Source organism: Tarenaya hassleriana, unplaced genomic scaffold, assembly GCF_000463585.1.
Source record: "Tarenaya hassleriana unplaced genomic scaffold, ASM46358v1 Cleome8, whole genome shotgun sequence".
NCBI classification, from domain to species: Eukaryota; Viridiplantae; Streptophyta; class Magnoliopsida; order Brassicales; family Cleomaceae; genus Tarenaya; species Tarenaya hassleriana.
Genome location: NW_010970490.1, coordinates 1,814,789 through 1,836,126, shown reverse-complemented (window position 1 = coordinate 1,836,126; position 21,338 = coordinate 1,814,789). Strand labels below are relative to the sequence as shown.

At 38.3% G+C, this 21,338-nt stretch overlaps 6 protein-coding genes across 7 annotated transcripts; 3 read left to right on the top strand and 3 right to left on the bottom strand.

The window, feature by feature from the left end:
- The first annotated feature begins 1,503 nt into the window (after window positions 1-1,503).
- Window positions 1,504-3,323, top strand: LOC104802421 (40S ribosomal protein S9-2-like). The gene is made up of 3 exons (XM_010526028.1): window positions 1,504-1,669; window positions 2,213-2,594; window positions 2,906-3,323. The coding sequence occupies exons 1-3, from the start codon at window positions 1,642-1,644 to the stop codon at window positions 3,087-3,089; spliced, it is 594 nt and encodes a 197-aa protein (XP_010524330.1). The 5' UTR covers window positions 1,504-1,641; the 3' UTR covers window positions 3,090-3,323.
- A 2,180-nt stretch (window positions 3,324-5,503) lies between these two features.
- LOC104802420 (homeobox-leucine zipper protein HAT7) lies at window positions 5,504-7,617 on the top strand. Its single transcript, XM_010526027.2, has 3 exons — window positions 5,504-5,839; window positions 6,120-6,526; window positions 7,143-7,617. The coding sequence occupies exons 1-3, from the start codon at window positions 5,686-5,688 to the stop codon at window positions 7,437-7,439; spliced, it is 858 nt and encodes a 285-aa protein (XP_010524329.1). The 5' UTR covers window positions 5,504-5,685; the 3' UTR covers window positions 7,440-7,617.
- A 593-nt stretch (window positions 7,618-8,210) lies between these two features.
- LOC104802419 (aldose 1-epimerase) lies at window positions 8,211-12,845 on the bottom strand. 2 transcript variants are annotated; one of them, XM_010526026.2, is made up of 7 exons: window positions 12,135-12,845; window positions 11,976-12,025; window positions 11,758-11,881; window positions 11,539-11,646; window positions 11,124-11,433; window positions 10,787-11,033; window positions 8,211-8,420 (listed from the first exon to the last, which is right to left on the bottom strand). In XM_010526026.2, exons 1-7 carry the CDS (start codon window positions 12,586-12,588, stop codon window positions 8,358-8,360), a joined length of 1,356 nt encoding a protein of 451 aa, XP_010524328.1. In that variant the 5' UTR covers window positions 12,589-12,845; the 3' UTR covers window positions 8,211-8,357. The 2 variants fall into 2 exon arrangements, with proteins under 2 accessions (XP_010524328.1, XP_010524327.1); XM_010526025.2 differs by lacking the exon at window positions 8,211-8,420 and having other exon boundaries at window positions 10,577-11,033; window positions 12,135-12,843.
- Window positions 9,691-10,340, bottom strand: LOC104802418. Its single transcript, XM_010526024.1, has one exon. It carries the CDS (start codon window positions 10,298-10,300, stop codon window positions 9,908-9,910), a length of 393 nt encoding a protein of 130 aa, XP_010524326.1. The 5' UTR covers window positions 10,301-10,340; the 3' UTR covers window positions 9,691-9,907.
- A 721-nt stretch (window positions 12,846-13,566) lies between the features above and the next one.
- On the top strand, window positions 13,567-15,980 carry LOC104802417 (mitochondrial outer membrane protein porin of 34 kDa-like). The gene is made up of 6 exons (XM_010526023.1): window positions 13,567-13,705; window positions 14,159-14,226; window positions 14,583-14,693; window positions 14,878-14,964; window positions 15,087-15,295; window positions 15,399-15,980. Exons 1-6 carry the CDS (start codon window positions 13,657-13,659, stop codon window positions 15,703-15,705), a joined length of 831 nt encoding a protein of 276 aa, XP_010524325.1. The 5' UTR covers window positions 13,567-13,656; the 3' UTR covers window positions 15,706-15,980.
- Window positions 15,981-16,413: 433 nt separating this feature from the next.
- Window positions 16,414-19,843, bottom strand: LOC104802416 (probable receptor-like protein kinase At5g15080). The gene is made up of 6 exons (XM_010526022.2): window positions 19,247-19,843; window positions 18,353-18,690; window positions 18,081-18,216; window positions 17,594-17,730; window positions 17,371-17,494; window positions 16,414-17,190 (listed from the first exon to the last, which is right to left on the bottom strand). Exons 1-6 carry the CDS (start codon window positions 19,467-19,469, stop codon window positions 16,703-16,705), a joined length of 1,446 nt encoding a protein of 481 aa, XP_010524324.1. The 5' UTR covers window positions 19,470-19,843; the 3' UTR covers window positions 16,414-16,702.
- Window positions 19,844-21,338: the final 1,495 nt, after the last annotated feature.

Genomic DNA, 21,338 nt, shown 5'->3' with positions numbered 1-21,338 from the left:
GGAAGATATTTTCTTTTTATTTTTTGTGGGGGGGAAAAAGCATGCATGTGCTCCTTCTCGGAAGGCACGTGACGAAAAGCTAATTGGGTTTGCAAAAGTATCGCCTTTTTTGCCCCTTTTTCCAATGGTAATTTTCTAAAATTAAAAGGTTCTACAAAAGATAATTATTGATTAATGGTTATTTGATTAACATTTGTAAGTTCCTTCGTTATAGTTGTTCATCTGTTTCATTCTTTGTTTCCTCTCCATTTTTACTATTAAATTGGCTATAAAACCATTTTTTTACTAGTAAATTAATTATTATAATATAATGTAAAATATTAGATAACTAATTCAGATAAGTATCCCTAATTAAGCTATATTTAAACTTTACAAATCAAATTTGAAATAAGTATTGCTAGTTAAAAAAAAATAGGCACCGAAAGATATTAATGTCTCGTAATACACGATGCATTTTTTAACAAGCTGCTGATAATTATTAGGATACAATAGAACAAAATGGGAGAATTTTAATTTTATTATTTTTTAAGAGGACTACCATCTACGCAAGATATTATATGCGTATAAAATATCGGACTGAAAGTTGGAATAAAATAAAAAACAATGCGTATTTTCTTATAAGAAATTTGGATCGATAAGACATGTGCAATTACCCACTTTCACATGCTCATCTTCTAATTATTGACATGTACTTGATTTGATGTTCTTCCAATAAAATATCAATCTACATGATTAAGTATATTGCTATAATTGTAATTTTTAATCGAGTCCTATGACTAAAATAAATAATAGGAATTTCAAATGGATGTTGTGTTGTTGTAAATGTATATTGATGTTTATGAGGAGATATTACGATAGTAATTTTATTTAAGAATGTTATAATCATTTTGGAAAATGGGAAAAAAGGATAATAGTAAAACCCATGCTTGTCGGGTCGGTCAAATAAGCGACATGGCATGAGGACACACTGGACCCAATGATAAGAGTTACCAAATGATGAAACGAAATAAAATAAATTTACAGGCGTGGGTCCATGTGATCACGTGGACTCTGATTAATTGTCATCTGCATCATGTCAACTTGTTCACATTTCACACCCATACACGTATATATGGGCGCATATATATATACACACACTCTACTCGTTGTAAATTGCCATTTTACAAAAAAAAGACATGATTAATGCATAAATAAAATTTTAAAATTAAAATTTGCATTTATCTGAAACTAAATCACTAACCCAACACAGTCCACGATAACTTGAATATTCTGATTTTGCATGCCTGGTAAATAATTCGTATAGATGGCAGAAGTTTGAATAAACCAATAATACAGGGGTACAATTTTAAATATATGAAATTTCAGGGTAACAAATAAATTTCCGTATTAAACAGTCCCTTCATTTAACATGGGTCTATTGTGGTAGGCCCATCAATAAGTTGAGGCTCATATATGGAGATTAAAACCTGGTCCATTAAGAAGAGATATGCGCTACCAAGCCCATTAGGGTTTAGGGTTCTTTCGCATTAAGCGTAATAATAAGTGCAGTTGTCGTCGTTACCAAGCGCCTCTCTCTCCCGTCACCGAGCTTCTGCCCTCCATTTATCCAATCTCTGTCTGTGAGGAGACGGGGACGAAGAGATGGTGAACGTTAGCTACTACCGCAACTGTAAGTCGCGTTTCGTTATGCTTGGTCTCTTTTTTAGTTTGCCTTCGAACACATTCTCGATTTGGTCGATTAGGGTTTGTCCCGGCAATTTTACTCGATTGGCAGCGAATTAGGTGACTGGGCTCTGTAAATTTGGGTTAACCTTGGAGTGATTATGTTCACTTTGCTCTGCTGTAGCATATTTTGTTGTGCGAGATCCTGGGCTTTAGGAATTGATCGAACCTTGCGATATAAAGCTAGAGTATTTGCCAAAAATACCATTAACTTTTACTTCGAGAGAATAGAACTTGTAGTAATTTGGTTTATGTGTGGAATATTCAGCATTAAATTAGTGATTGTAGAGCAGTCATGCGAGTCATCTAGTGGGGGACTGACTGGTTCTCTTGCGAAAAGTTTGTGAATCTTTTCCACTGTCTATTTTGCTGTCGTGTTTGATTTTTTGGATAGTAAGATGTTTTGGCATTCACAAAATACCTCATGAATCTGAGATTTAGATGTGTTGGACATTTATCAATGATGTCGAATGGTTGACAATGTGTTCAGATGGGAAGACCTTCAAGAAACCACGTCGTCCATATGAGAAGGAGCGTTTGGATGCTGAATTGAAGCTCGTCGGAGAGTATGGTCTCCGTAACAAGCGTGAGCTCTGGAGAGTACAATATGCGCTTAGCCGCATCCGTAATGCTGCAAGAGATCTACTCACTCTCGACGAGAAGAATCCAAAGAGGATCTTTGAGGGTGAGGCTCTCCTCCGTAGAATGAACCGTTTTGGTCTCCTTGACGAGAGCCAGAACAAGCTCGATTATGTCTTGGCTTTGACTGTTGAAAACTTCCTTGAACGCCGGCTCCAGACCCTCGTCTTCAAGTCCGGTATGGCAAAGTCCATCCACCATGCTCGTGTTCTCATTAGACAGAGGCATATCAGGTATGCATTCTCGCTTGTATATAACCCACTGCCACTTTTTTTTGTATGTTTCACAAAATTGTCGTCCTGAGGAAACGTAGCCATATGAACTGAAGTAAGCCAGTTTATCATAGATTGTGTGTAACCTATGTAATCAAACTAATCCAATTCGGCGTGAAAAGCGTTCAAACCCAGCTACCATTTTTTGTTATACAGGAGATATAGCCTCATTATATTGTTTTAGTGATGCATTGCTCTTGAACATTTGTGTGAATATGCTTTGGGAGGTTATATATATTCAATTTGTGCTACACAAATATGTTGTTCTGTAGGGTTGGTAAGCAGTTGGTGAACATACCGTCGTTCATGGTGAGAGTCGATTCACAGAAACACATAGACTTTGCATTGACCAGTCCCTTTGGCGGTGGCCGTCCCGGTCGGGTAAGAAGAAAGAATGAGAAAGCTGCCTCCAAGAAAGCCTCGGGTGGTGATGGAGACGAGGACGACGAAGAGTAAGCGTCTTCTTCATTTTGCTCTCCTGTCATGCAAACCTGGTTTTCGACCTAGGGTTTCGGGTTCTAAATTTAGGGTTTGTTTCATCTGTTTGCATTGGACTTGGTTTTTCCTAATCACGGGGATTGTTAATTTTTAAAATGTTTAAAACAAGGTTGTTATTATTGCATTTTGTGCTAGATTTCCTATCGTTTGTCTGAATTTATATCTGAGGAGGTCGTCCATCTCTTTGCATGATTATTACTGTGTTAAAAATTTTGTGAAATTAATATCATGAAATTCATTTAGATCCTTCTGTTCGTGCCTGTTAGCAAATTCGTTCTTAACTTCTGGGTGCGTGTTTGAAATTATGCCGTACTGTATCCAAATGATGGGCCACGGAAATTGGGCTTTTGTAATGTTACAAATGAATTGGGTGGGCCTTGAGGCAAAGGCCACAAAGCTTTGAGCCCAAATATTGGGGCCGGCATGTGACGGTTTAATAAAGTTTTATCTTATTTGATTAACGATTATTTATGGTTTGATTCAAGATCAATAATTAAATGGATGGTATTATCTTTTATCTTATACCGTACGAGGTTCGTTGAAATGTTATGTAATAGATCTCGTCTGGGAACGAACGTGAAAATTGTTTATGGCTAATCATTAATCACTCTTAATGCAATTATCTAACGTCCAAAACCATTTCTCCGCATTTGGGTCGGATTTGAAAATTCGAAAGTAAAGATTTTACAGAAAATCTTTAGTAGCTGTCACAGACAAAGAATGAAGAAGAAGAGAAAGACAAGTTGTTCGTGTAGAACATATAAAAGAAAATGCTTTTTCGTATGTTATTCTCAAAATATGTTCTTTACATAATATAGACATTTCACTGTCCATAAAAAAAGGAAGATACGTTAGGAGATATATTGTTTGCCATATACAAGGATACGATCAAGGCATTAGAGTGAATCATGGAGATTTTCCTCTGATCTCTCAAACCTTCCTTTTGATCGTGCAATTTTGCTCATTGCTTGCTGGAGAAGAAAGCCTTAACGTCATCTTGGTTTGGTTGATTGATTCGGTTGTGTACTTCGGTTCGGTTTTCCTCAACAGAAAGTTCTCTCTCTCTCTCTCTCGTAACATGTTCTCAGCTTTGTACGTATAAAAAAAAACCTCATGTATAATAGATAAACTAAAAAACAAATATTAAAGAAAAGGGGTAAACGAACCCACTAGAAATAAAAGAGAGAGAGAGAGAGAGAGAGAGAGAGAAATAGAGATGGAGGATCCCAAGAAAGAGGGGAGAGGAGGCAGGGCACATGGGAGCAGTGGAGCTAGTTGGAGAAGCTTCAGACTTGATCTCTTATTTTATATACATTTGTTTTTTTTTTAAATATGAATATGAATAATAAATACATTATATATATGAATCGTATCATTACAAGGAGCAAAGAATATATATAACCACAACCACAGTGGATCCATCTCCCACTTTTTCCAATATGAGCATGTGATAGACCTTGTTGTTGGCCAGGTCTAAGGCACTATATCGTAGGACCCACACCCCTTCAGTATATGTTTTAGAAATACAGAGTATTCGTTTTTTTGTATTTGTAATTTTGTGTGCATAAGATATGACAACAGGGCAGGGGTGGGTCTATCTTTCACATCTCACCTTGGATCCTCATCAAACTCCTCCCCTGCTAAACCCATCAGGGGACTGAAAAAAGACAAGTCATCCATTTGCATTCATATCAACTCCTATCATGATTCATGAATATATATATGATACCCCTAATTAAGTGTCTTTGAAGTTCAAAGGATTTGAAATGATGGACTAGTTTGGTTATTTTCCCTATATTGGTGATATATATCTTTAGGTTAAAAGCTAAAACCAAAACTCAGTCCCTTGTACCAAGTACCAACATCCTAAAACAAATCGACCATGGTGTGTTTTTACTATCACTATTAGCCTATATATACATATATATATATATATAATGTAAAAATTGTAGCTATAATTGTGTAAAAAAAATAGTAGTTGTAATTTTGCAGGTGGTGCATTCATTTACCACCGTGAAGGGAAGACAGTAGTTTGTCCCGTAGAATGTTTTCTTTGGAGGCCAATGAGTGGTGATGTCAACTACAATTGGACGGTCTATTTATTACATCTTTTTTAGTCAGATATATCTAATAATATTAATAAAACCAAGACAGCAATGAAAAAAAGGGTAATAAATTCGAAGTATATATCTAAAGGGTCCATTTATTCATTCACAAAACTTACCTTAAAAACTTTTAAAATTTAATGTGAAAAGAACTTTGATAAGTGGCTTAGAGGATGGGTCGGGGAAACCACCCATGAACTGATCTCTCTCTCTCTCTCTCTCTCTCTCTCTCTCTCTCTCTCTCTCTCATGTCCTCTTCATATATATGTATATATGTTAAAAGGTGGCAATAGCATGAGGCTCATATGAGGAGTTGAGAAAACTCCAAGAACCCACCCAACACACACACACATCCTTCGATCTGTCCAAACAGTCGAACAATCGATCTTCACCGGAAAAAAATATATAATCACAAGGAAAATTGAGAGAGAGACAGAGTGAATATATATATGTACGATCAAAGCAGCAGTATCGAAGCAGGATTGAGATTGAATATGGGATTTCCTCCTCATGGGTTTATGTTCCAACAACTCCATGAAGACAATGGTCGTCACCTTACTTCTCCTCCCTCCCTCCCCTCTTGCCCTCCTCAGCTCTTCCACGGTATATCCATACTCTCTCTCTCTCTCTCTCTCTCTCTCTCTCTCTCTAGTACTATCAATCAATATCAAATCTTGTTTAGGGGGATCATATATATATGTTTTGGTTCTTGACTTCAGTTCTCTAGATCATGTTAAATATTACATATTACATGTAAAATTTTATAGATATATTTTGAAGATAGAATCTATCGAATGGTCCAAAATGATCTGCGAATTACTATATATATATATGGTTCAACCTTTTTTTTGTTCTTGTGCGTGTGGCATATATATTGTCATAGGAGGAGGAGGAGGAAACTACATGATGAACAGATCCATGTCGTTTTCTTCGGGTGGGGATCAAACCCAAAAGAGCACGACAAATGGGCAGGAGGAAGCGGAAGAAGATCTGTCAGACGATGGATCGCAGCTACTGGGAGAGAAGAAGAAGAGGCTGAACTTAGAACAGGTAAGGGCGCTTGAGAAGAGCTTCGAATTGGGGAACAAGCTCGAGCCCGAGAGGAAGATGCAGTTGGCGAAGGCATTAGGGCTTCAGCCGAGACAGGTTGCCATTTGGTTTCAGAACAGAAGGGCCAGATGGAAGACCAAGCAGCTCGAGAAAGACTACGAAGCTCTCAAGCAACAGTTCGAGGTCCTTAAAGCCGACAACGATGCTCTTCATGCCCAGAACAAGAAACTCAATGCCGAGGTACATATATATATATATATATTAGTATCTAAATTATATCTTCGTCATCGTATGCATAATATACGATCTAACCAATCCATTAAACTCTTGGAGTTATATATAAGGGAAATTATCATATATATACATATACATCCATATATATTGCATATAATATGTTATCATCATCGAGTGGTAATTAATGGGAGGTTCTTAAGCCAGCGTTAACTATGAATATGATACACACACACCTATAGGAGACTTTAATTCCCTAAAAAAAATGAAATAGTTTAATTATTTGTTAGGCGCTTGATCCAACACTCTTAAGATGTTTGTCAAAAGCCAATAAATTCATCTAGTTAAATAACCATATAAGATTCTTGATCAATATTTAATGAATTAATTAAGTAATTAATTACTTCTCTTATGTCTGTGATATCATGTGTCGGAAGCTCTGCCCATACCATTAAAAAAAAGGTGTTTAACCTCGGAAGTAGACATATATTACGTACCATAAGTTTAAAAAAAAATAATAGAAAATATACAAATAATACCAAAAGAAAAGGGTGTACGTTATGAAGAGAAAAATGAATGTGATATGTATAATTAATTTGGTTAAGCACGATCAATGATGTAACAGTTGGTGGTGCTGAAGAAGAAAGAGCGTAACGAAGGGAGCAGAAGGGGAGGGGGAGGAGGAGAGGCTTCGTGGAGCAACAATGGAAGCACAGAGAACAACAGTTCGGACATAAACTTGGAGATGTCGAGAACACAAGCTGTCAACATTATCAAAGATCTCTTCCCTTCCTCGGCCACTAACCACCAGATGGTTCAGGAAGATCAGAGCTTCTGCAACATGTTCGACGAAACGACGTCGTCCTCGGCTGGTTACTGGGCATGGCCCGATCATCATCCCCAGCCCCACCACTTCACCTGATGGATCTCTTCATCCCCTTTTCGATTCTATTTTCTTTGATATTATCATGTTACTGCTTTCAATTGAATTGGGTTTGTAGAGTATTGGTGTATAGGGGACACTCAACACATCATTTAGTATGATACTTTATTGGTATTTCTCAATAAAAAAATATTTTATTTTTCTCACAACAAACACCATATATACCGATTGCATTCTTACATTTTCAATGCAGTTGCAGTTTTCTGTTCATCGGCTTTTATTGAGAAATAAAATTCAGAAAAAAAGGAAATAAAATTTGGATCCTATTTTAAGTTTGTGTGCCAATTCCATTATATTTTTCTTTCTCATGGTACACTATATATAAGGAAATTTCAGATGCATGTGCCTTGAAGTGGGACTCCAGCTCTAGTCCATTGAAACAACATGAAACCATATGAGATATGTACGTATTTAACATGATAATTTTCTCCTACGTATATTAACGTCTCCATAGTATGTGAGTGGTCGTGGGTTTTTATGCAAGTTGCTTTGTATAAGCACTTCTTTTTGTAGAATAAACATACCATGCGTATGCATAACCAAAACAAAATTGCAATTGCATGCATATGTATCTAATATATCTATATGCATCGAATGTATATGACTTGAGTAATACCGTATCCTTGTACTTAGAAGAAAAAATCATGACTTTGAAACAAACATATGGTGAGATTAAAGTAGAGGTCGTGTTAGCATTACTATCATGCGTGGACTATCCGTATATCAATTGGAAACCTTACGGTTTTAGCATTGTGCATTAGAACCCATGCATGGACTTGTTTATTGGACATCAATCGACGATCCTCGACGAGTTTTTACATGTGTTCGAAACAGCATATAACTTACAATATTGCATTGAATTAAGGTTGTCGGAAGGAGAAGAAAAAGAATTATAGACTAAGAGACAATAGAAAACTTGAAGTGCATGACATGCTTATAAGTTTTGCCCGGTTGGACGATCTGCGAAGGGAAGTTCTTGTAGTTAACTGAATCAGGGTAGCAGTGTCATATTCACAACACATGAGCCGACCCCCGAGATTCAGATGAAGCCAGAGACAAAGGCAACATCAGCCTCTCTCTCTCTCTCTCTCTCTCTCTCTCTCTCCCCTTCATCGACTGTACAAAGTTGAAAGGACTCCAATGTCTCACTGTTTTGTACATTTTTTTCCCTTTTCGATGTCTCATGGTTCTGATTCTTCGTACAGTGACACGTACGTATCTGACGGTTTTATTTCATACTAATTTTACGGTGGTTAAGAAAATAACTATTAGTTAAAACCTTGTAAAAAACTGTCTATTTTCCCAATTATGCAATTATATCATTCAGATTTCCATTTTCAGAAAATACATGCAAGACGATAAGTATTATAAGATAATGTTTTTTTGGAGATGTATATAAGATATAATGTTTCGAGGGACCGAGAGATTATTCTATGCAAGCAGTCCAAAGTGGAAAGAGCCAAAGAGAAGTGAAGCAGTGTGTTTCGGAAATGGTCTTACATGGTTTTTGGGTTCTTCTCAATGGCATCTTTGGATTTTTTTTTTTATATAAATAAATATGTATACAAATAAGAGAAAAAAATTCAGATATAATTTTTTTATAAAAAAAATCATAATAATACGTATCTAATTATTCCGCACTTCTCTCTTCTTCTGTTGGGCTATCCATGCGACTTCTCAAGGCCACCACCACCACCTTTGCCTCTCTTTCAGCAATTTTCTTAGTGGAGAATATTATTATATATAAAATTTATTTACATCACATACATTTATAACATATGTATATCAGTAATATTTATAAAAAATTGTTTCATGGGGATTTTCGGATTTTTAAAAAGTTAATTATTGCATATACATATAGAAATTGCAGTTTCATAGCTAGACTATCTAGATCATGTCATGTGGGGTACAGTACAGGGATTATAGTACGCAAATCGCATATTATATGGCTGAGGGAAGAAGAATATTGCTGAAAAGCACATGATTATGTGGATGGATGAGGTCAACCCCTAAATAAAATTTGTGTTTCCGTCATTAATGTCTCTTGCACGTTAGATCTATTTAATTTGTACTGTTTCAACGTACTGATCCAAAACCCAATATGCTCTTCAAATTTATTTACCTGCTGGAATAATATAACTTATATATATATATATATATATATATATATATATATATGTATACATGGGACTGTAACGTAAATTCAGTGGTCGACCAAAGGGACAAAATGGGAAAAATAAGCAAGAATATATACCTGTATGGAAATGTGGGTGAAAAAACTTAAATCAGAATTCATAATCACAACTTAATATTATACGTAAATGATATATATATCATCATGCATGGCAAATTTGGTCTCCTCTCAATTTAATAAAAACCAAAAAACCATGGCTCGGAACACCTAGTTTCATCTTAATTGACCAGAAAATCGATGAAACACAAAATATCTAGTGGTCGAGTCTCTTCTTCAAATCTTGCAAGATCTTGGCGATGAGGGACATGTACTTGACCTCTTTCATGGGCACGACCGAGTTAGAGGCCTTGACCGACCACTCGGTGTGGAACTCAGTGAGGGTCGTGGACAGAGTCTGGATGTCCTTGTCGTTGAGGTTTTTCTCCATGAGTTTGTCCAATATCTTCTCCGATTTGGTCAGGTAGTTAACCTCCGTTTTCAGACCCTTCACCTTCAACTCCTTCTCCTTCAACTCATCCATCAATATCTTCGCCTCGTCAACGTCCTTAATGGTTTCCGAGAATTTTCCCACTCGGTGCGCCTCTGATGCCTTGCTAACGATGAGGACGAGGGCGAAGAGAGCGACAAAGATTGGGATCTTTTCCATGGTTGATAAGATTTTTGTAGAAGAGATTAGAGGAGAGGTGCAATCTCCTTTTGTGGGTTCTTGTTGGCTATTTATATGTTTTGTTTGTACCTAAGAATATCATTACGTAACGTTGTAAGAGAGATCGACGGTCGTCCACTAAACCAAAAAACAAAATATTAAAAGTAGTGTAATATGTTTGCGTATATTATCCTTGGTTATCCGTAGAGGTCGTGTTAGCATTACTATCATGCGTGGACTATCCGTATATCAATTGGAAACCTTACGGTTTTAGCATTGTGCATTAGAACCCATGCATGGACTTGTTTATTGGACATCAATCGACGATCCTCGACGAGTTTTTACATGTGTTCGAAACAGCATATAACTTACAATATTGCATTGAATTAAGGTTGTCGGAAGGAGAAGAAAAAGAATTATAGACTAAGAGACAATAGAAAACTTGAAGTGCATGACATGCTTATAAGTTTTGCCCGGTTGGACGATCTGCGAAGGGAAGTTCTTGTAGTTAACTGAATCAGGGTAGCCCTGAGTCTCCAGACACAATCCAGCATAAGCTTTGTAAACGGCCCCATTCTTCCCCTTGACGTTCTTCAGTTGTCCTCCCGTGTAGAACTGTAGGCCCGGTTGGTTCGCCGACAATTCCATTTTCCTTCCCGATCTCTTGTCCACGAGCTCCACCACCTTTCTGATCCTTTTCGCCTTACCTTCTAGACAGATGTTTATATCATATCTGCATACGTATATATGCCAAGAGTTAGAATATTAAATACAAGAACGTGAATACGTACACGATGGATTCTTGATGAATATGGTGACTCACCCTTTGTTAAGCTTCTTGATCTTGTCTTTGATAGGGTGGAGATGGAGGAAGTCGAAGGGGGTTCCTTGGACGGGTAGGGTTTTTCCGGTGGGGATGAGTTGGCCGTCGACGGGGGTGTATCTGGAACCCAGGATTCGGATTTGTTCGGACAGGATGTCGCCGCTGTCATGACCTCCCAAGTTCCAGTAAGTGTGATGAGCCAAGTTCACCGGCGTTGCTTTGTCTTTTGGTTTTGCCTCCATTTCCACTCTCAGCTCGTTTGTTCCCACCAGTTTGTACGTCACTTTCACTCTTAGTTCCCCTGGAAACCCTGTTCACGTACGAACATGCACACAGAAAAATGTTAATAATTGTGACAACCAATAAAAAAACAACTAATTGTGCCGAAATTGCAATAATCAAACGAATTCGGGACCTTGGTCACCGTCAGGGCTCGTGTAGGTGAAGACAATGAAAGGTGTATTGCCATCGAACCTGCGCTTCGTAACCGACCACACAACATCACCAAATCCTCTCTTTCCACCTGATCATGCACACACACATACATACATGTGTATATATATATATATATGAGTATATATTTTCGGTCGATAGATTTAAATAACTTGGGTTAAATTGAGGAATGGCTGCTTACCGTGGAGTGTGTTCTTGCCCTCATTTGCAACGGTCTTGTAGGTTTTGCCGTTCAATTTGAATCGAGCCTTTCCTATTCTATTTGCAACACGACCTACGGTGGCTCCAAAGTACACCGTGTCATTCTGATTGCCCAACAAAAAGAATATAAAATTAGCAAAATCGAATATGTATATGTAAATATACGCATATATGAAACGAAGATGATAATCTTCTTACCATGTAGTCCTTGACGCTATCATAACCAAGAACAATATCTCCCATCTTCCCTGAAAAATTACACAAGACACACGTGTATATATATATGGTCACATACATACATACATATATATATATATATATATATGAATATGAAGGAAAGTGGATTGGTTGGCAAACCATGCTTGTCAGGGAGGATGAGTGACATGATTGAGGCACCCCAATTTGTAAATTTGACTGTCATGTTGCCCTTCTTCAGCTCATATGTCCCCGCATCCTTACTCTCATGTTCATCCGCATTTACCTCATCACCATGATGACGACCACCCTTGTTTTTGTCCTTGCCATCCTTGTCGTCATCGTCATCATCATGACCACCCTTCTTCTTATTCTTATGTTCCTTGTCATCGTCGTCGTCATCGTCATCGTCATCATTAGAATCAACATCCTGATTGTTCTTCCTCCCTAATTCAATGTCACTTCCTTTCACTTTGGTCGGCTTATCACCGCCATCCTCGCTTTGGATTTCCAAATCCTTAGACTTCACGACTTCATGGTCGGCATATGAGACGCTGATCACAACAGCAAATGTGACCAGAAGAACAAAACATAACAAAACAGGAAATCTCGCCATTTTTTATAAAAAAAATCTTTGTGGGTGTGTTGAGAGTGAGATACTCTTTCGAGGGTTTTAAATAGGCGAATTGTTTGATATAAAAATAACAGATTTTGGAAAATTTGTGATTTGCATTAAAAACAGGAGACAAAAGCGGGGATGAGTTCGCATGCTCATCGAAGATAAAAGAGTACAGTGGGGCTAGTCAAAGTCTATCCGACAAAAACCACATAAATAGAAAAACTGTATTTTCATCCAACCATACATCTGACAATCAAAAGAAGAAACAAATCGATGGATGAACCATATATGGATCTTATTCTATGTATAGGGACAGCCAAAATCTATCCGGCAATAGCTATTTATATGTGTCTATTAACCAATTCTCTCTCAACTTATTTTTGATTTTTTATTTATAATAAACCGAAATTTTAGTATAATTAACCACCAAAGATGGGAAATTAGGTGAAGATAATGTCCTTTGTGAGTTCCATGCATCACCAAACCTCTTAGTCGCATGAAAACGCCAAATGCGTTCTCTCTCATCGACACGTAATTTTCACCATTCCTTATTTTAAAATAAACGCAACTTTTATGCGCACGAAAATGCCAAATGGGTTCCCATGTCATTGACACGTCATCCTGACGGTGCATTGTATATATATATGTATACATGCAGTATCATCAACACAATATGGGCTGTTTCCGGTGATTTTCTTTGTATTTGGGCCTTGGGTGAATCTCATGGACCGTAATATTGGCTACACGACATGACATAGATATTAACAAATTTCAGCTTTTTCATTTCTCAACGCAGCGAGCGATCAGGAAAAAATAAATATTTTGGATGGAAGGAAAGAAAATATATATTCGGTCAGTGAAAATTCAATCGACGGCTGTGGTGAGAGAAAACAGATTAAGGGTCTCGATCCAACGGCTGTTAAAATTTAACTGTCGACGCAGGAAACCCCTCTCCGATAATAAAAAAAGAATTAGGGCTCCCTCTCTCTTTACCACATTTCCAGCTTCTCCGTGCTCTCCGATTTCGATTCCAGACTTCAACTCCGTCGCCCTTCACAAGCAATCATGGCCAAGGGTCCTGGTCTTTACACCGAAATCGGCAAAAAAGCCAGAGGTACTCGCTCTTTCCTCCTCTCAATCCGTCCCCTTTTATGTCTGTGTTAATGATTTTGTGTTTTTGATCGGGTAGTGACTAATTGGTGTGCTCTTTAGAATTTCTTCATCTGGGTGTGCTTTGGATTATCACAAATTCTTAGTTTCTATATCTGGGTCTCTCTCACTGTTCGTCGGTATCAGTGTCGTGCATACATGCATAAACTTCCGGTGCTTGATGATTTGGATTTCGTGGGGATTCGAATGATTCTCTGGGTTCTGAGTCACTCTTGATAGAGTTTTCGATACTCAAGATTGTGTTTTGCATCGATTCTATTTCGTTGTGGATCTGAAAATGTCTATCTATATGCATTATCAATCTCGTGTTCTTGCGTTTATGTAAGGCAGCCTCTGTTGTGTGTATTTGTTTCGTTGAGTTGTCAAATATTTGAATTCTTATTTCCACGGATTGTAGATCTTCTTTACAAGGACTACCAGAACGACCAGAAATTCACCATTACTACCTACTCTCCAACCGGTGTTGTAAGTTTCTTCCTGTCATTCTTCATTTTGATGGTTTGTAATCTGTTCTTCATCCTGTATGTGTATGTGTATGTGTGATGCTTATAGTTGGCCGTTTTGAGTTCAGGTTCTTATTGTTGGAGGAGATGGGTTGCATTCCTTGTCATGCATTATTTCATATTCATTTTTTATTTCTTAGTCGTTGAACCGCCAAGCCTAGCTTGCCCGTTGTGACTTAGAATCGGAAATGTGAATACTGTCCTAGTTGGTTTACATGTGGCTGGATGAATGTTATGTTCTGCAACATTGTGTTTCTGTCTTGACCATCTTTTCTCATGAACTGACTCATCTTTTTGTGCTTCCTTTCACTTTGTTAGGCTATCACTTCGACAGGAACTAAGAAAGGAGACGTATTCTTGGCTGATGTAGCTACCCAATTGAAGAACAAGAATATCACAACTGACATCAAAGTTGGCACGGATTCCACTGTAAGAACGTTCTCTAGCAGTCTAGCTTCTTCTTTGTCCGAGTCATTCCTAGTTCTTTCGCCATGATCTCTTTGTGTGTGTGTCCATTTCTCATGGCTATATTGTATTGATGATTGTTTACCATGCAGCTTTTCATTTTAATATTTTGCCCCTTTTCTGAAACCTGTATGTATAACGATTGCAGCTTCTGACCACTATTACGGTTGATGAGCCCGCCCCTGGGCTGAAGTCGATCTTTAGCTTCAAGGTGCCTGATCAGAGATCTGGCAAGGTAGTGTTCATACCATCTTCTCTATCTGCCTATGTTTATTCCGAGATGGGTTTTCTTGTTTTCATTTGTTCTACTGGGTCATGCTTCTAACTTCAGATTACTGCCTTTTGATCTTCTAACAGGTTGAGCTTCAGTACTTACATGATTACGCTGGCATCAGCACCAGCATTGGGTTGACTGCCAACCCGATTGTGAACTTCTCCGGTGTAGTTGGCACCAACGTCTTAGCCCTTGGTACCGATGTTTCCTTTGATACCAAAACTGGAAATTTCACCAAGTGCAATGCTGGTCTGAGCTTCACCAAGGACGATTTGATTGCTTCCCTCACTCTGTAAGTACATTTGATGATGATTTGATAACATAATGGATCTTTTTTCTGGAAGAAAGAAATTATTCAAGGGGGGGTCTGATCTGGGTTTCGGGTATAATGATAGGAACGACAAGGGAGACACAGTGAATGCATCATACTACCACATAGTGAACCCACTGAGCAACACAGCAGTAGGAGCAGAGGTGAGCCACAGCTTCTCGACGAACGAGAACACCATAACAGTGGGAACACAGCACGCCCTCGACCCACTGACCGCTGTCAAGGCAAGAGTGAACAATGCAGGCAAAGCAAGTGCCCTCATCCAGCACGAGTGGCGCCCCAAGTCTTTCTTCACCATCTCTGGAGAGGTTGACACCAAAGCCATAGAAAAGAGCGCCAAGATTGGTCTGGCTCTTGCCCTCAAGCCTTGATCTTGGAAATCCCAGTGGCAGTGACTCCTGTTGGTTTGGGTGCCTGCTCCTTCATGGCTTCTTCTTCTCTCTTTTTCCCCCCCTTTTTTGGACAAAGAAGGGCTTATATGCTCTGAGCTTTTCCTTGATCTCGTTGGGTTGGGTGTTGGATTTGTAGAAAATAAAAAAAAAAATTAATAAAAGATTTAAGGATCGTCGTCTCCGGGATGAAACCTATAAAGAACCTTCCGTTTTTTGGGCCTTTCAAGGGAATTTGACCTGTTGTTATCTTCTTATTACATTCTTTTAATGAGTATTGTGTGGTTGCCTGTTTCATCAAATTTTAGGTTCCCAGATTTTTGTCTGATATTTTTTTTCCTGGGATTCTGGGTATAAATTAAATAGGCTTTTTACTGGGCCCTACAGGATCCTAAGTTGGGCTTTATTGGATTCTAGAGCAATTGACTGGCCCAGCTGCTGCCTCTGGTAATATCCCTTACTGCTTAAATCTTCCATTTATTCTCTGAGAATTAGCGGATGCCACGTTAGGTCAGGTGGATGGAGTATTTTATTTTTTTGGACACTGCATTGTTATGTTTGCAATTTAATTTTAAATTAAAATACAAGAACAAAAACTTAAAAAGTTCTAAAAAAATCCATGGTCGTGAAAAAAATGAAGTTTACGGGAAGAAAATAAAATAAAATTAAAATTGAATAACGGTTACTATATAGCAAGTAGAAAACATTATAATATAACATAAAATATGGGATTACACATTACAGGGAGAGAGTGTTAATTAACACCAGTCAGTCAACATGAAAAGCTTCTTTCACATAAACGTTTTTACATCTTCATCTCTCTCCTTCTAACCATTTCCAGACAGAAGCTTCAGCAATGGAAGAACGAACCAGATGAGCTTCTGTCGTTCTCCCGTTCCATTCGACAGTCTTTACCTTCAAATGGATAACGAAATCATGTGAATCCGTAAAAAAAATATCTCCTTGATCACCAAGAAAGCTAATTGGTTGATCCTTTAGGCTTAGGAGATGGAATCTGATGGCGATAGGGCGAAGAGCCATGAGGACTAGACAGAGTCCGGAACACATGTTGGCCGTTTCTAGACGCTAACCGAGCTGACCCACTTTTCAGACGGTCGGTTTGCATTGTCTGAAAGTAGTAGGAGGAGCTCGCCATGTCTTTCAGATGCGGAAGTGGTTTCAGGGCTTCCACCACTTCGCTCATCTTTGGCCTAACCTTAGGGTCACGGCTCAGGCACTTCACCGCAAGCTGCGTCGCCTTTTGTGCTCCTTTAATGGAGAAATGGCCCTCGAGCCTCGGGTCAAGTAACCTGTAGAACCTCCTCCTGTCATGGAGATGCGGTCTTGCCCATTCCACTAGGTTGTGTTCTCCGTTTGGCCTGGTTTTATCCATAGATCTTCTACCCGTCAGCATTTCGAGCAGAACCACCCCGAAACTGTAAACATCGCTCTTGGATGTCAAGTGACCTGTGGAGATTATACCATGAAAAACACAAGGTTAAGTATATCTTATCTATCTATCCTGAAGCAACACAAATTTACATAGCAGAACACAAAAAATCAGTACAAGGCATTGTAATAGATCATGTTCTGTCTTATACTCACACCAGCACTTGAATGAAAGAACCGACCCAAAACAGGACTCACCAGTCATGACATACTCGGGGGCAGCGTATCCATATGTGCCCATGACTCGAGTAGAGACATGGGTTTTGCCCTCATCAGGAGCATCTTTTGCAAGCCCAAAATCCGATAGTTTTGCATTGTAGTCCTGAAACGGGAATTCGTGATGTTAGAGGGCACGAAAGGGACCAAAAATATAAATGTTTGACAGTAACAGGGGGTGCATATATCTACAAGCTATACATACTGCATCAAGTAAGATGTTCGAAGTTTTGAAATCTCGGTATATAACTGGCTTTAGGGCTTCTTCGTGGAGGAAACTGAGACCCTTTGCCGCACCTAGTGCAATCTTCATCCGGATAGACCATGGAAGAGGTAAAGACCCTTTAAAACACACAGCCGTCGCCCAAGGAAAAAAATTAAACTTTGACAACTTATACATAAAAATACATCACAGTGACAGAGAAGGGGGAAACTCAAGTATGCCCTTTAACACATTTACAACAAAGAACTCCATTAGATAGAACGGTGAATGTGAGACTTTTCCCCTATTGATCCGCCAAACCCTAACATTACTTGCAGTATCAAATAATAGATAACTGAAGTCTATCGGTTCGCTTTTCTTTTTTATAATTTGGATTGTACAGACGCAAAGACCGGGCCTAGTGATGTATTCGCCGATGGACTACATGTTAAAAGACATGAACATGATAAGAAGTTTATGGTTTACTTACTTCTGAAAAGGTGGTTCTCCAAACTTCCTCGAGGCATAAACTCATAGACCAGCAGCCTTTGGTCATCTTCGATGCAATAACCATTCAGTTTAACAAGATTCGGATGGACAAGATTACCGAGAAAATTAATCTCAGCCTGCAATGCAAAAAGAGGATTTCAAGCACTGTCATCATTTAACCCTGATGTGAAACATGTGGTGATAATATGTGACAGTAATGAAAAAGAAATGTTTTTTTTTTTTAAAAAAAAAGAGAAGCCAAAAGGGTCTCACAAGCCATTCTTTATGACCCTGAAGTCCATCAGGATTTAGGGTTTTGACAGCCACAGTGAGGCCAGTTCCAGGCTTAACAGGAGCAGTGCCATTCTCCTCAATCCATCCTTTAAAGACACAACCAAAACCACCCTCTCCCAGAAGACTTTCTGGTCTGAAATTTCTCGTCGCCAACTTCAGATCATTGAACGTAAACTTCCTCAGGTGAGAAGAAACCTTCAGTTCTTCACTGATCATCGGAGTTGACGAAGAGCTCTCAGCATTACTAGTCGTCGTCGTCGAAGAAACATGAAGAACTGGTTGGTCACTTGATTTCTCATTTGCTGACTTACTTTCCACTGTGTGAGTAATCAAAGAAAGAAAAAACAAAAGAGCATACAACCGTCATTACAAAACTATCATAATGTTTTCTCTGCAACTGCTTTATGATGATTTTTGTGATTACACACCAAGTGGTATATGCCCATAAGACAACCAAACACTTTATTTCTGATGATATCAAACTAAAACAACCTACACAACCCTTAGAAGGTTTGGCCCAGGCTCCCAAACAGAAAACCCTAGACAGACACAGACACAGATGCTGAAGTTGGGACAGAAAAAGAAAACTAACTGAACACTATCAAGTAAACACAACTCTGGTTCTGAAACATAAGTCCCTGGATAGAAAGACATATATCGGATAACAGCTGTAGAAACACCAGACACAAGAACAATCAAAGTTGATTTCAGCTCAAAATTTATCACCCATCAAGCGAGAAACTTCAGTAATCAAGACGTGCATCGACCTCGAATTAAAGAAGTAAATGGATCAAGGGGGAAACCCCACAAAAGCTAGAGAGAAAAAAAAAAAAGGAAAATTTTTTCAGAACTGAAGAGGGGAAAAAACTGTACCAGTGCTAGTAGTACCACTCAAGGAACCATCAACATCTGATTTTGAAGGTAAGCAACCCATCATAAACCTAAGTTTGACCCAACACCCACTTGCTTCTTCCTCAACTCCATTGCTATTATTAACATTGTTCTTCTTCTTCTTCTTCTTCTTCTTACTCTCATCTGATTTCTCCGATCGCAGACTATCTTTCACTTTAATGGCCCCAATATCTTCCAAACCCATCTCCCGAAACCACCGACCGGAGAAAGGGGATGAGAAGCAAAACGCAAGGATTCTCGATCAGACCACCATACCCTGGGGAAACCCCAAAGAAATCCGGTGCAAAATGCAGGGACTAGCACTGGGAAAACCCCCGAAATCAGGAGATTGGCGCATGACCTTGCAGCAAAGGACTGAGATTCACTGGGAATAGATTAACCCAGTCGTGGAATTTTAGTCAAAAAAGGGAATTGATGTCTGTGGAGATAGAGCGAAAGAGAGAGAGAGAGGGGGGGCAGAAGAGTAGACTAAAGAGAGAGATGCAGAAGGGGCAAGTGTCCGATGACGGGCAAAAGGGCAGCTCGAAACAGAGATGACGGGCAAGAGAGAGAGAGAGAGGGTTTCACGTGGTGGTTTGCTTGCTTTCAACAGTGGTAACACGAAGCCATTCTTCATATATAAAACTAAACACTTTTATTAGTCAGATAATAATAGTTTTATTAATCGAATAATGTTACAGACGACAGAGACATCCCGGGGCTTCTGCCGAGTGAATGTCCGGTCGGATACAAGAAAACCACCTTCAATAGTCTCATGTTTTTTTTAAATAGATGCATAAATTCCAGAGAAAAAAAAACGTAAATCATAATTAAAAAAAAGTGTAGAAACTATATGGAAGAATAAAAGTGTAGAAACTATTATTAAATAATTTTTTTGTTTTTATATGGTTTACACGAATATGACGGGGTTCATATTGTGTGGGAAGAAGCAATGAAAACCGAAGACGAGTCTCGCTCCATTGTACAATGAATCCACCGCATGAAAATATTATCTTCTAACTAACTCTGCCCCCTATATCCAATAAACACATTTGGGGAATTTTATTTTTTTATTTTTAAAAAAGACACAAGATCCAAAATTTATCAGACAGAGATGTCATTTAATTTGGAATATGATGCTATATACACACACACGCGCGCGCGCTACATAGACCTTTTGTAGGGGTGTCAAAATCACCGGGCCGGGCCAGCCCGGCCCGAGCCCGACACAAGCCCGAATATTTACGGGTCGGGCCGGCCCGGCCCGAAAAACCAACGGGCCTAAAATCTTCGGCCCGGAGCCCGGCCCTATGGGCTTTTTTCGGGTTCGGGCCGGGTTTCGGGCTTAAAATTTTTTTAAAAAATTATAAACAAATTAAAATAATAAAAATACAAAAAATTTTAGTACATTTCGTGATAATTAAAAAAATAAAAAATAGATTACAAAGTTATATATTTTGATCTAATATAAATTTAAATTTAAAATTTTTTAATTTTATATGGTAATAAATTTTTAAAAATGATAATTTATTATATTTTTCATTTGGAATAAGTATTTGAAACTAATAGTATTATAATTTTGATTATATCATTTATGAAAATATTATATCCTGAATTATTTAGTATTAAACAAGTTTTTAGTTTTTAGAACTTTCTATTATTATATAATATTTGTATATTTTTTATATATGTATATACATTATAAAATATATATATATATATATATATATATATATATAAAAGATTGAATAAATGTATATATATGATCAAATATGTGTGAAATATATATATGTATATCTATATTTACCTATATACATATATATTTATACATATAATTTATTTTTTTAATCGGGCCTACGGGCCGGGCCGGGCCGACCCGGCCCGAACCCGCTTTTGGCCCGTAATTTTCCGGGCCGGGCCGGCCCGGCCCGAAAAACGAACGGGCCTTGATTTGTAAAGCCCAAGCCCGCAAATTTTACGGGCGGGTTCGGGCCGGGTATCGGGCCTCGGGCTATTTTGACACCCCTACAGAAGAGCATCGAAAGTACAATCTATATGTAAGTACAGGTAATAA

Bases quoted from the DNA above. Each gene is read 5' to 3' on its own strand.
- LOC104802419 (XM_010526026.2), bottom strand. From the start codon at position 12,588: ATGGCGAGATTTCCTGTTTTGTTATGTTTTGTTCTTCTGGTCACATTT. The intron at 11,434-11,538 runs GTCCCGAATTCG...GTACGTGAACAG, and splicing joins GAGCCCTGACGGTGACCAAG to GGTTTCCAGGGGAACTAAGA. The intron at 11,034-11,123 runs GTGAGTCACCAT...ATACGTATGCAG, and splicing joins ATCAAGAAGCTTAACAAAGG to ATATGATATAAACATCTGTC.
- LOC104802416 (XM_010526022.2), bottom strand. From the start codon at position 19,469: ATGGGTTTGGAAGATATTGGGGCCATTAAAGTGAAAGATAGTCTGCGA. The intron at 18,691-19,246 runs GTACAGTTTTTT...TTACTCACACAG, and splicing joins GAGTGGTACTACTAGCACTG to TGGAAAGTAAGTCAGCAAAT. The intron at 17,731-18,080 runs GTAAGTAAACCA...TGTGTTTTAAAG, and splicing joins GGAGAACCACCTTTTCAGAA to GGTCTTTACCTCTTCCATGG.
- LOC104802420 (XM_010526027.2), top strand. From the start codon at position 5,686: ATGTACGATCAAAGCAGCAGTATCGAAGCAGGATTGAGATTGAATATG. The intron at 5,840-6,119 runs GTATATCCATAC...ATATTGTCATAG, and splicing joins CCCTCCTCAGCTCTTCCACG to GAGGAGGAGGAGGAAACTAC. The intron at 6,527-7,142 runs GTACATATATAT...ATGATGTAACAG, and splicing joins ACAAGAAACTCAATGCCGAG to TTGGTGGTGCTGAAGAAGAA.
- LOC104802418 (XM_010526024.1), bottom strand. From the start codon at position 10,300: ATGGAAAAGATCCCAATCTTTGTCGCTCTCTTCGCCCTCGTCCTCATC.
- LOC104802421 (XM_010526028.1), top strand. From the start codon at position 1,642: ATGGTGAACGTTAGCTACTACCGCAACT. The intron at 1,670-2,212 runs GTAAGTCGCGTT...CAATGTGTTCAG, and splicing joins CGTTAGCTACTACCGCAACT to ATGGGAAGACCTTCAAGAAA. The intron at 2,595-2,905 runs GTATGCATTCTC...GTTGTTCTGTAG, and splicing joins ATTAGACAGAGGCATATCAG to GGTTGGTAAGCAGTTGGTGA.
- LOC104802417 (XM_010526023.1), top strand. From the start codon at position 13,657: ATGGCCAAGGGTCCTGGTCTTTACACCGAAATCGGCAAAAAAGCCAGA. The intron at 14,694-14,877 runs GTAAGAACGTTC...TAACGATTGCAG, and splicing joins AAGTTGGCACGGATTCCACT to CTTCTGACCACTATTACGGT. The intron at 14,965-15,086 runs GTAGTGTTCATA...ATCTTCTAACAG, and splicing joins CTGATCAGAGATCTGGCAAG to GTTGAGCTTCAGTACTTACA.